Source organism: Sesamum indicum, linkage group LG3, assembly GCF_026168435.1.
Source record: "Sesamum indicum cultivar Baizhima isolate 11 linkage group LG3, ASM2616843v1, whole genome shotgun sequence".
Classification (NCBI taxonomy): domain Eukaryota; kingdom Viridiplantae; phylum Streptophyta; class Magnoliopsida; order Lamiales; family Pedaliaceae; genus Sesamum; species Sesamum indicum.
Window position 1 is genome coordinate 19,492,167 of NC_142659.1, and position 12,583 is coordinate 19,504,749.

Below are 12,583 nucleotides of genomic sequence, written 5' to 3' on the forward strand. Positions count from 1 at the left end.
TCATATCTTCTCAATCAAATAAGTTCAAACTTCCCTTTTTTTCTAATATCTTACTAAATTTATCTCCTTATTCTCTTTTTAGTTAGAAGATGAAGTTTTAGATGTTAAAAACGATCAAATTGCTAAAAATAGCCAATTATCGATTTGGGGTCTAATTCATAGGATTTTCGAAAAGATCCTTCTATCTTGTAGTGTTGCTAGACTCTGATATGTATCACCGATAAATACTATTAAAAAGAATGGTATAACAATCATATAATTAAAAATATCTCCAAAATTCAAATGTTGTTATTTCAATTTATAAATTTTTATTATAAGGCTGGCTCCATACCCATGATTTAAGGCGGGCCGGACCGGCTACAGAAGAAAGGAATGCAGATAAGTGCTTCCCACAGGAATCGCTGTAATGTTCATAGCGTAGAATGGCTAGCTTTCATATCCAGCTATCAATAGATGAGAATACGGTTTCCATACAATGTGAGATGTCACTCTATAGAATGCACTTAGAGAATCATGAGAGCGCCCAGAGAGGACGAAGGGGAGAGCCCGGCAATGACTGGCTGCCTAGTTGGCAGGCAGGAATGAGTGGGAGGGTGCAGTTCGGCAGCGAGTGATTTCTTAGTGGGAAAGAACGAGAGAGAAGGGGGAAGCTAAACGACCCTTACTCCATTCCCTCCTACAACCCGCTCCTGCTTTCCAACTAGGAAATCAGTCGCTGCCCGAGAGAGCTGCCCAATTCTATCGTTCGTGCCTTCGGCAGCTCACTCCATTTTAGCTCAAGTCAAGCCAGATTTTACGAAGAAAAATCCCATCCCAGAGGTGAATCAAAGCAGATTCTAACCCTCGTTCAAGCGCTATTGTGTTTGTGGTCCACCGGGGATAGGCAGCTAATCGAGTCCTTGTACTATCTTCTAGTCTTTCCCCTACTCTCTAAAACAACTCAAAGACCAATAAGAGAATCCAAAAGGCTCTTCAAGAAGCTCCTAAACCAATAGATCAACTCAGAAGTTATAGCTCAGTTAACTCATAGCTCAAAGAAGGAACTCAGAGCAGCTAAACATCTAACTCATAGTCCAAGAGGGATAGAGCAGTAGACCAACTTACTCTATTCTTCCTTGCAGTCAGAATAGCGCAGGTCGGACTTGACTCCTCAAGATGTTAGCTTCGAGCTAATTCTTCGAATAAGGTCTCGCCGCCTCTTTCGAAGGCTGCTTTAATTTCCCTCGGGTGTAATAAAGCTTAATTCAAGATAAAGACCTAAGGACATTATTTTGAAGGAACTCCTTACTAGATTTTCTCACTGTCAACGGTCATTCAAAACCCTCTGAAGCATAACTATCAAGGGGGCATCAAAGACAGGTCTTAAAAGACACTTTTTTGACTACATCATTTTACATATATGATCATAGAAACTAGTCGCAGCTAAGAAGGGATATGCTAAAGGTTCTCGGGCCGCCTTGCCTGCCAACAACATTTGAATTTATAAATTTTTATTATAAATTTAAGATATTACATTAAATTTTTTATTTCATGACATTCCATACAAAATTATCATTTTCCGGAGAAATTAAGACTAAGTTGCAAAAGGCGAGAATTTTCCCAGTACTACTAAAATTAATCAAGTAATACACATTATATCCTCACTTTTATACGGTGAATTAAAATTATAGGAATATCAAAATTTTCAAAAAGAAATCCACTTATATAATAGAATAAAAATAAATCTCAACAAAATGAAGAATCACAAGTATATGCACGGAACAGGATTTTTCATTATTTGTTAGCAACAATAGGAATGAAGAATAGCAACAAAATATACGCACAGGATGAACTAATTCCTCTAAGGGGTAGCGATGGGGGTAACTTAGCCTGAATCCTGTCATTTCTAATCGACAGCACAGCCATGGGGAGACAAAACAAAGGCAAGAGAAGAGAGCCTTTAAGTCGACTTGGGGTTGGGGAGGCTATTCTATTCTAACCTCCACCATTTCAAAAGAAAAAAAACCTACGGATACAAACCAATACTCTATTGTACAATGCTGTAGTTGCCCAGCATACCCAATAGTGCAGGTGGAGAACACAGAGTTCAGAAGAACGAAAAGAACACCTTGTACAAACATCTTCACATGAAGTAGCTAAGTGACTTTTTCCGTCTGGAGCCCCCTTCACCATAAAGCTCATTCCACTGTAGTAGCTCTGTCATGTTTATCGACTCCGATGAAACACTTGCACATACCTTAAACAAAATAAGGATGGAAAAGTTTAGCACAGAGGCAAACTAGATGAATAGGAGGTAATGATTCTTGTTGAGTTCGCCTCACCCTCTCATGAGCAAATTTGAAGTCCTCCATTTGTAATGGGCGGATATCAGCACTCCCGCTCAAAGCTGGTGGTGGTCTACCTTCGGCAAGTGCAGCAGCTCGTTCCTGTCAGTAATTCCAATCATGCATGTTGTCGATACTAAAAACTAAACATGGCTAGCATAGGCATCCAGCATTAACAAGACTATATAACTACAGAAAAAGGTGGAATAACTCTTGGGGGGAAAGCGAGAATAGTAACTTGATACGCCTGGCAAGACATGATTCACGTTCCTCATTGACACCATTCCAAAATCAAAACATGAAATAGATGCCATCTAGTTTAGTTTCCACATCTCTGATGCAATCGACAATAAATGTCAGATTCCCTCGAGATTATCAGGTGTAACTGCTCATATCAGACCCAGAAAAATACCTTTTTCTCTTTTTCCAAAATCTCTCTAATTGGGCGATGTGCGGCTGTCACACACAAATTCTGAAATAGAAAAAATAGGTTATATTACGGAGCAAATCCTGCCTCTACACACAATTCACAACTTAAGCCAGTTTGTCAAACCTTTAGATCACTTCCAGAATAACCATCAGTCATAGTTGCAACCGAATCCAGGTCTATATCAGGAGACAAATCCTCTTTCGCTAATATCACTTTTAGGATCTTCGCTCTATTAGTGGCATCTGGTAAGTTGACCATCAATCTACCAATAATACAATACAAGCACCAGATTAAGTCATGAACAGCATTTAATATTTGACATCAAACTCTCAGAAGATACTCCGTCTTGTTTTACCTGCGTGGAAGCCGCCGTATCACAGCCTCATCAAGGTCAAAAGGCCTATTTGTGGCAGCTAGTACCAGAACGCGTTCTGTGTCTTTTGTTCGCAGCCCATCCCAGTTCACCATGAATTCATTTTTCATTTTACGCATGGCTTCATGTTCTCCAGGGTTTTCTCTTCGCCCCAGCATGCTATCAACCTTGAAATGAACAGATGGCAATTACACAAATCGTCCAGAAGACATGAATCTGAAAAGGGGGAAAGCTAGATTCATAGTAAATGCTAATATGGCATACTTCATCAACAAATATAACACTAGGAGCAATTTTGCTAGCCAGTGAGAAAACAGCCTTGACAAATTTCTCACCCTCACCAAACCACTGCAAGTACAGAGAAAAAACAAGTGGGGTTACTCAAGCAATCAAGCTATTTTGTAAACGTAAAGGCATTAGCAATAATATAATAGGCAACAAGCTCCAGACAAATTACCTTTGAAGTTATGCTGGACATTGAAATGTTAATGAAGTTTGCACCAGCTTCTGTGGCAACAGCCTTTGCAAGCATAGTCTTTCCTGTTCCAGGGGGCCCAAACAAAAGGATACCCTTGCAGGGCTGCAAGATAAACATTAAATTCAGATTTCTTCCAATAGGCAAATAAAAGCTTATAGGAACATGACTGGGTTACTGCCGCTGCCTGACAGTGGCAGAAAAGACTAGGATCTCAAGAGGAGTTAAACACCAGCATCCAAAAGCACATGCAGGATTCAAATGTAGCAAACATAACAAATTGTTGTATGACACTCAAGGTTATGAGCACATATGCTGTAGTAGTGATCTTTTACACATTGCATTTTAATGTAATTTAGATAGAGCCAGGAAAAGTACCTACACCCTTCATTACATACGCCATGGAAATATCATAAAAAGGCAAGAACTAAAAAATTACTACTCCAATTCAGCACTGATATCCAGCTACTCCCCAGCTATTATTCTCTAATTTAAAGAACTAGAAAGAGCAACCCACCCTCAAACAACATATATGGCAAAGACTGACATCTTTTGTGTGCAGCAGAGGAAGAAACAGGAATGCTACAACAGCTTGGACAGAACAAGGTCTAGGGGTTTCCCCCCATTTTCATGTGAGTCATAAAATATGCACAAGAACCAAAAGCTGGCAAAAGAGCAATATTAAGAGAGCACACACGTAGTGTCCAATGGAGATGCAAAAGAAGATATATTGCCACAAAATAATAAATAAAACAGAAGAACTAAAAGCACAATCTAGACAAACGTCAAATAGAGAATCAACACTTTGTAGTCAAACTCTGTTCTTAAAACGACTGCACAAATCATAACCAAAGGGAATGAAAGCATGACCTTGGTCAGTTGACCCTTGCAAAAAAGTTCTGGTCTCTGTAAAGGAAGCATCACCAACTCCTTCAATGTATCTTTGACATTTTCCAGAGCTCCTATATCATCAAATGTGAGGCCAATGTCACTTGGAGGGATTACATCCGCAAGAAGCCTCTTCTCAAATTCATTCTCGGTCACAACATCCTGAACAAGCCGCAAAAGTAACTTTTGAAACCCGCTAAAGTGTAATTACGCATTAACAAATATACCATAAATGACGATTTTGGGTTTATCTGAGGGTCAAGCTTGAAGTGTAACCTTTAGGGACTTCTTTAAATTCTTGGATTCATTCTGGATGGCATGTAGAATTCCAATTCCATACTGAATGCTGCTACAAGGGTGGCAATACTAGTTTAGTTTATTGATAACTAATATTTATCCACTACAATCACAATCAAGTGGCTAGTTATTGGTACCTCTCTATAGTCAAAACAAGCCTAGCATCTGCTGCAGCTTCAGGGTTTGTCATCAAGTGATGGCTCAAAGCCCATCCAACCACCTTTTCCGCACCTTCAAAGCAATTTAAGAAAAACGATATGTTCAGTTTTAATCTTTTCCCACAAGTTTTGCTCATCCAAAGGGCTTAGGGGGGCTGCAATTTGATCATTGGTTGAGGAATATAACAAATTTGACATCTGCCAAAGAGCAGCCAAAAACAATGCTTACTGTCATTTGTAAGTGTTTGGTCTGTGATACTCAACATTTCAAGTCCATCACAATCCAATCCATTACGACTCAGGACCTGCAGGTAAGAATATGACAAACTTTTTCAACTAAAGTACTAAGCTCCACTATTAAAATCAAGTTACTGGCAGTAAAGCAGAAGTATTAGAAAGTTATAAAGGAAATACAGATAGATGGACTGATTAAACACAAAAAATGGAACGAGGGTTTTGGCAAGATCGGTAACTGCCAGTGTTTGCAAGAAAAATTATCTATATAATTGCAAGAAGGTGTTGAATGCCTCGCATGGATAACAATGAGGTTGACTCAGTTCAATGACAACCATACAGTGTCACACACTTGAACATACAATAACAAAGAATGAGCGTTCGACTTAAGGAAATTTGGTTATGCAAACACGGTTCATGTTAAGTATAATCTGCGTGCTCACTGAAGTCTTCCGGAGCATGTCGTATAAAAAAAATAAGATTGGGTGACTTTTATGGTTAAAAGAATCCCTCACAGTTCGTAAATTATACAGATTAGCTTTCAGTTTTAGGGTCTCAGCATCTCGTTCCAATTGCCGCTTCCAACTGACCAGCAGTGCTTCATCCTGAATTATTTGTAAAACATCATTACATAGTTTCAGCAACAAAATATAAATATACAGGGATTACAGAAACAGACCTGAGGCATGTGAATCGTCACTTTATTTGGAAAGAGTTTTGATAGAAGCTTAGTTGCTTTAGTGATATCCTTACTTCTATCATGCAACCTTCCAAAACTATCCTGTGGGTAATCAATGCTAAATTGTATTATGCCAGTAAAATAAATGATCAACGGAGATTTATCAGCCAAGTATTCTATGAAAATTGAATCCCCATAGCACATGGGATTTCTCATGAACAACATTAACCATCTAATCCACAAGCAACAAGGCAAATAACAGCTATATTACAGGAAGGAACACGGAAGGAAAAGGACATCAACTGAGTACTCCATGCATCATTTTAAAAGGCACATCAGCCAAGGAGAAAGATTACTTGATACAACGTAGTCCTTCCTATAAGCGAACATGGTTTGTTTCTACATGAAAGGCCTGAAAACACTAAAAAGTTAACATCCTATGGGTTGCATATTTTATGAAACTGACTCAAGTAAATTGTAAGAATACTCTAAATAAAAACTGATGCATCAAGTTGTTGGGATAGGAGTCCCATTAAAGCAACACAACCCAAGCCAAAAGCCAGGCAACATGAGGATATTCTAGTCCCGAGTAGGACAAGAAAGGGTAATGCTCTTGACACACAAATGCATATTTCATGATGTAACAAAGGTGATTATCTTCCTCAAGGAATAAACCAAACAAGACAATTATAAGACCAACAGAAATGTGGCAACAGATTCTTACAGGGAAAGCCAGGTCAAGCAGAGCCGTCTGGTTGCTGCCAAATTTTGTGAAAAGCAAGCCTCCAGGATGAGACTGCATGAGAGAAAGCTCAAAAACTGAGGAATTTCGGAATAGTGTCGCAATGATTTTAAGTTGGACTTCAAACGCAAATGCAAAAACATGATGCTTTAATTAGCACAGGCAAAGATATTCTCCAATTGCGAATGCATCAAATGTTTGAGTATCATCATCATCTACCTTTTCCTTGCGGCTGTCAGTCTGAGTGTGCGAACCAATAATAACCACATTATCAGGAAGCTTCTCCAGCTTGTTCTTAAATATAGCATATGATTCTGAATTTCCCGCCATGAACTTCTCAGCATCTTTTATAAACAAAATGAAAGGGGAATCTCGGCTCTCATCAAAAACAGTCTAATAAAGAATGAAACTAAGTATTACTGCCTGAAAATGGGATACAAAGAATAACCATAGTAAACAGAGATTTCCACAGATTCGAAACCCCACCTCAAACATTGTGTTGATAAGTAACTTATCGAGATCCTCCACACCTGAGGTATCCAACCGAAGTTCACTGGCTAAAGAAAGAAATAAGAGACACAGAAAATGTGAGGAGAAGCAATCTTGAATTCCATACAACATGAAAAAGTATGGAACAGTAGAATCTTAGTAAGCTGGACATCACCATTACAGAAGAATCCATGACCATTATCACATAGACCTCCAAAATCAACACCATCAGGCATGGGTTTGTCAAATCTTACACCAATTTTTGATAGAGGATTATCTTCGAATGCCAAAATAACCTTCCCTCGCAGTCCAATAGTTGGGCCCCTATTAAAGATCCAGCTAAAGGGTATTACATTGTAAAATACTAAAAGAGCATGGAAAATCAGAGTGCACTATAACTTTTCCCAATAAGAAAGATGTAAAACTCCCAACTAGAAATTCCAAATTAAAACGACAGCTGTTACATACAAAGGCCCTTTTCCATAAAGCAATGCATATTATACCTAGATTTATATCATACAATTCATTCTTTTTCACAGAACTAAAATATTATTATTTGCAAAATAGATTTTACTCAAACATATATGCTCTAGTGCTGCTGTCGGTATGATAAAGATCTCTTCGACATTTATTATCAAGTATTCACTGTTAAGAAAGGAACCTTCATACTATCATCTGAAAAATGGGTCTTATGCAGTAAGCTTTAATGTTATGATACACACGCTAAAAGGATAGTCACAGGCCACACAAGCACAAAAGAGTTATGCTAGAAGCACAACTAGGTCCATATTAAACATATGATATAGAAAGCCACTAGGGAACTTAAACCAAAGAGTACCAAGTGAAAGAATCCAATATAAGCTCACATCACAAAAATCCGTGCCTGACCCTGAGAAAAGGGCCATCAGCAAAAGAAATCACTCATTTAGGACAGAACCATGACAGGCACCAAAAAGTTTCTATCTGTAAATATGTAAGGTGTATAAAATTAGTTTTACCTGGCAGAACTTGAACAGAAACCACCAGAAGCTGGACCAACAAATCTAACTCTGTCACCTAAAAGTTTCCAACAATCGACCATAGAGGGTCAAACTAAAAGAAACTGTAACAAGAATTGCTTTAGAATGTGAGCAGACTAAGTACATATCTAATGCGGAACACAATGACAGTTACCAAATTTGATTGAAGGGTTCTTAGCTGCATTCACTGGAGAGGGCACATTGTCTGTTTCCATTTTCGTCTGCCAGTCTGAGCCAATGGGAGTCGATGAATTAGGTGTATCTGCTTCACCAGATGAAAGTCCCATGTCCTTGGGGATATCTGTGGATCCAGGAACTTGTTTGCTGATGTTACTCACTTTTTCAGCATTTTGTCCCTCCCTCAGAAGTTCAGCATCCTTAGAAGAACCCTAAAACATGAGATGGAATAGAATGATAATGCATCCATTATATAAACAAAGATGGTTAGATTACAGAATGAAATGACCAAGAAACAATCTAATAACAAACGATGCGCTCAATCTGTTTTCCATCACATATTTTTTGCACACATACTTTTTGGTAGATGTTCACTACTAATCATCTCTTTTTACTCTACTCATGATACACACAATACTGTCACAATGATAAGGTGGATATATGAGTTTTCATCAATTCTTAACCAAGCAAAACTGACATATGTGAGCACCCAAAAGACCCAGTCAAGTAAAAATGGCTATTTTACAGCTTCTAGTTTTATGCACGTATGTTGCCACATACTGATACACATTAACAAGCTCCACAAGCCAGTCTTTGCTAAAAGTAGTAATGCAAAATGAAAGCTGAGAGAAATATTAATATAGCCATTGCAAATCATCATATGAAATCTTACCCCAAGAAATGAATGGCTGTCAAATATAAGCAATTTAGCCCCAAAATAATGAGCAAGAGCCTTGGCCAACATCTCCTGATAAATATCAGAACCTAAAAGTACAAATATATATACATAATGTGGTCGACACAAGGCCAAGCAGTTAAGAAGATGAGTCCTTTGAGAAAACAAATATTTAAATGTATACCTGCAGGACCTGAAAGCAGGATTCTTGGATTTAGAGTAGGAAGCTCGGATGTAAATTTCACTTGGTCCTTGTGTTTCAATTGTATATAAGAAGCCGCAACTAGCATACTTTTTGTGCTCTCACTGCAAGTACAGAAAAATTACAACCTTAAATCCTTAATAAGTGCATACATGTGTTTCTGCTAATTGAAAATCAAAACAGGCAAACCAGAAAATCAATGGAGGATGGCATGCTTAATGACCTCATGCCTAAATCGTTCTTACTGAAATTCTGAAATAAAAAGTCTGTTTAAGTTGTGTCCTATGCAACAATGGTGTGGGACCTACCTCAAATAATATGGGAAATTGTCAAATGAAACTTCCAGGAGTTGCCCATCTATAATAGCCGCAACTATGTCTTCTCTAAATGCTGAAGTTCTAGCGCACATCCCTGATAGGGATGGTGGAATTTGCTCCCTGACCCAGTCTCTTTCTACCTGTTTACAACAAAGCTCCATTTACTCTCAACTCAAGTTATAATAAGTCCTAAATCATGACATGACAGGTCAGATAAATATTCCAGCAATCCAGCTACAGCTTGTGCTACTTTCCTGTAAGCCAGATTCCACACTTCCGTCAAGAGGAAGGATCTTGCTTGCAGCCCCAACATCTGCAACTGCATCACTCTCCTGATTTGTAGCTGAATTAACTTCTTGGCCATCTAGCTCATCTTCATTAACTATGGGGGAGGAAGGCAGATCACTCCCTCTGTAATTTTTACCACTGGTCGGAGATGTAGGCTTAAGATGCGACAAATCCACCCGCGGACTAGAAAGCGATGCCAAAATTGAAGCACCAGTTACAGCTGATGCATCTCCTTTTCGTCTTTCTGCATTTATCAACTTTCCTATATTTGTTTGAACATCTGTTGCAGAGGTGCTGATTATACGTTCATAAGGTAGCTGCTGGAAAATCTACATGGATAGGTGTTAAGGAAATTCCCGAAAAGGACATAGGGGAGAAAATCAAGCTAAACAATACAGAGATCACAAGGATACATATGCGTGACTTCCAAGGAAGCCAAAAACCACTTCATCCCCTGAATTGAGATCATAACTAGTATTTTTCTTAATTGTTTTCCCATTTACTTGCACACATCCTTTGCTCCCCCGACTTTCAAGCACCGCAACAGATTTGCCATCACGCTGATCATTTACCAAAAAAAGAAATTAACATAACGAAATAGCGGATGCAAAATCTGAAATTAATATTCGGAAACATAATCAGATCTGTATAGCAAGTGATAAAACCAGAAGCTGCCTGTCATTTTACAATTCATTTATGTTCTTCATTGGTCAAAGGCTACACAAACGACAATCATCAAAAGAAACTAATCAAGACATGCAGAAATTACCACAATAATGTCATTTATTCCGCTTGATATGTGACTTTTAAATGGGTCCCACAACTATGGAGCAATCAAGACACAAAATGTTATAGCCTCCGCGCAGCCTTTTATCCTATCCTACAACTGAGGTTGAACCTGCTGGAGCTTTCATATTGCGCACCAAACCAAGTGTGCATTGCATGCAAACTGAATACAATAGTTAACGTGAGTGAGTTCAGATACAAGAAATACCTGGGTGAGCCTTATTGAACACAAGATAGCACTAATGGAATGATCGCGGATCAACAGATTAGCGTGTTTGCTTGAGCCCACTAAAAAATTGGTCGTGTGCACCGAAATGGTGGGATTCTGCAAATATACAGATTACATTCACTCAATCACTCCAACAAAACCCCCTAACCACATTCAAATAACAAGAACTGAATGTACAGCTCCTTCCAACATACCAAATCCACCTAATCTCCACCAAAACTCAAGTTTCACACCGAAAAACAGTGGAATCAACAAACTAAAAGCAAAACAAAAGAATTCACCTGCGGAGATTCAGTCAGAAGCCTACACCAAGGTGCGTTTGTTTCGAAACCTTGGTGCTGCTTCCACGAAGTGAATGAGCTTCTCGGCTTGTCCGCTGCAGCTGGTGCGGTCCCTGAATTTTCAAGAATTCGCAAATTTACCCAACACTTCAGCATTTTTAAACATGCAGCACCAGAAAAATCCGTAGTAATTCGACAAATAGCAATATATCGTATAGTCTACCTTCGGCAACAGCCGGAGTGGCAATAGATATAGAGGCGGCGGCAGCGGAGCCGGTGGTGGCAGGGAGTTCCGGCGGATCATTAGAACTTATTTCCTTTGGATTTTCCGCCGGCGAAGGCTCTGATGCCTTCGAATTACTATTATTTGTATTATTAGTATTACTGCTCTCACCCTAAGCAAAAACAACAAAAAAACAATAAAGTAGCATTCAAAATCGACAGCCCAGATTGAGTAATCGAGAAAATGAAGAACGAAACAGCTCCGTATCCATGTCTATCCTAGAGAGAGAAAGTGAGAGTGCCTTTTGACGCTTGGGAGAAGAAGGTTTATTATTGTTATCATCAGACGGTGAAGATGATCTCTTGTTATTATTCGACGGGAGAGATCCACTTCGCCTCGTCGAAACCATTTCTGCTTCCTCCTCTTCCTCTTCCGCTTCCTCTTCTTCTTCTTCGCGATATACTTCTAGAGAGAGAATATTGTATATAAATATACACACACACACACACTGTGTGTGTATATATGACGAAATGGTTAAAGAAACGGGGAGAAAAAGCAGATATGTAGAACGAGAAAAAACTTTCGTGGACTAAACTGAGAATACGGATTTTTCCTGGGGTGAAAACATAAATATGTAGAAGATCTGGTGCAGGTGAGATATGGGGTTGGGGTGGGCGGGGTTTTATAGAGGGATAAATGGAGCGCTTATGTTAGCTGCTTTGCTGTTACACCACTATATTACGCCGCTGTGGAAGTCCTCTTAGCCAATGAGAATAAAGGTCAGTAACCTAAGAAATGGTTTTTTGTTTTCTTATTCTTCTTTACAAAAAATGGTATGAAAAATGTAATATGCAATGGGACTATTATTTTCTTTTATTCATCTTTTGCCATTATTTTGCACTATTTAGGTACTTTATGAGGTTAAAATACAATGAATGTTTAGAATTTCATAAATATTAATTGTTATTTAATTAAATTCTGTGTATCGGTGCATTAATTTTCAATATATGCATTCGCAATCCAAAATAAAGGGAGAAAAATATGCGTGTTAGAGTTTCATTTTGAAATAAGTGATGCAATGAATGGATTCGTTGATTACTGAATCATTTATGAAAATCAGATTATAAATTGTAAGATGTGTAATTCAGAACGCAATCGATTATTAAGTAAGTCGAGCGATGAAAAGAACGATTACTTCAATAAATACTGAGAGAAAATAAATTTTTATAATCAGGTAGATTTTGTAAATGAAAGGATAATGAATAATTACAAGAATTTAAAATAAAATCTTATATT

General features: G+C 38.3%; 1 protein-coding gene across 3 annotated transcripts; it reads right to left on the reverse strand.

Moving 5' to 3' along the window:
* Window positions 1–1,752: 1,752 nt before the first annotated feature.
* On the reverse strand, window positions 1,753–11,912 carry LOC105158089 (uncharacterized). 3 transcript variants are annotated; one of them, XM_088878509.1, is made up of 28 exons: window positions 11,589–11,912; window positions 11,288–11,459; window positions 11,065–11,177; window positions 10,763–10,879; window positions 10,182–10,328; window positions 9,734–10,097; window positions 9,472–9,619; window positions 9,146–9,267; window positions 8,959–9,050; window positions 8,263–8,497; window positions 8,088–8,145; window positions 7,265–7,413; window positions 7,087–7,157; window positions 6,820–6,993; window positions 6,583–6,654; window positions 5,859–5,960; window positions 5,695–5,784; window positions 5,175–5,250; window positions 4,925–5,018; window positions 4,767–4,839; window positions 4,473–4,652; window positions 3,585–3,707; window positions 3,392–3,475; window positions 3,110–3,294; window positions 2,878–3,016; window positions 2,737–2,796; window positions 2,322–2,426; window positions 1,753–2,236 (listed from the first exon to the last, which is right to left on the reverse strand). In XM_088878509.1, exons 1-28 carry the CDS (start codon window positions 11,694–11,696, stop codon window positions 2,123–2,125), a joined length of 3,567 nt encoding a protein of 1,188 aa, XP_088734635.1. In that variant the 5' UTR covers window positions 11,697–11,912; the 3' UTR covers window positions 1,753–2,122. The 3 variants fall into 3 exon arrangements, with proteins under 3 accessions (XP_088734635.1, XP_088734636.1, XP_088734637.1); XM_088878510.1 differs by having other exon boundaries at window positions 9,472–9,616; window positions 9,731–10,097; XM_088878511.1 differs by having other exon boundaries at window positions 4,767–4,836; window positions 9,472–9,616; window positions 9,731–10,097; window positions 11,589–11,911.
* Window positions 11,913–12,583: the final 671 nt, after the last annotated feature.

Coding starts and splice junctions, on each gene's coding strand:
- LOC105158089 (XM_088878509.1), bottom strand. CDS start 11,696: ATGGTTTCGACGAGGCGAAGTGGATCTCTCCCGTCGAATAATAACAAG. Junction 3,017..3,109: donor ATACGGCGGCTTCCACGCAG/GTAAAACAAGAC, acceptor TATTATTGGTAG/ATTGATGGTCAACTTACCAG. Junction 2,237..2,321: donor TCAAATTTGCTCATGAGAGG/GTGAGGCGAACT, acceptor ATTTTGTTTAAG/GTATGTGCAAGTGTTTCATC.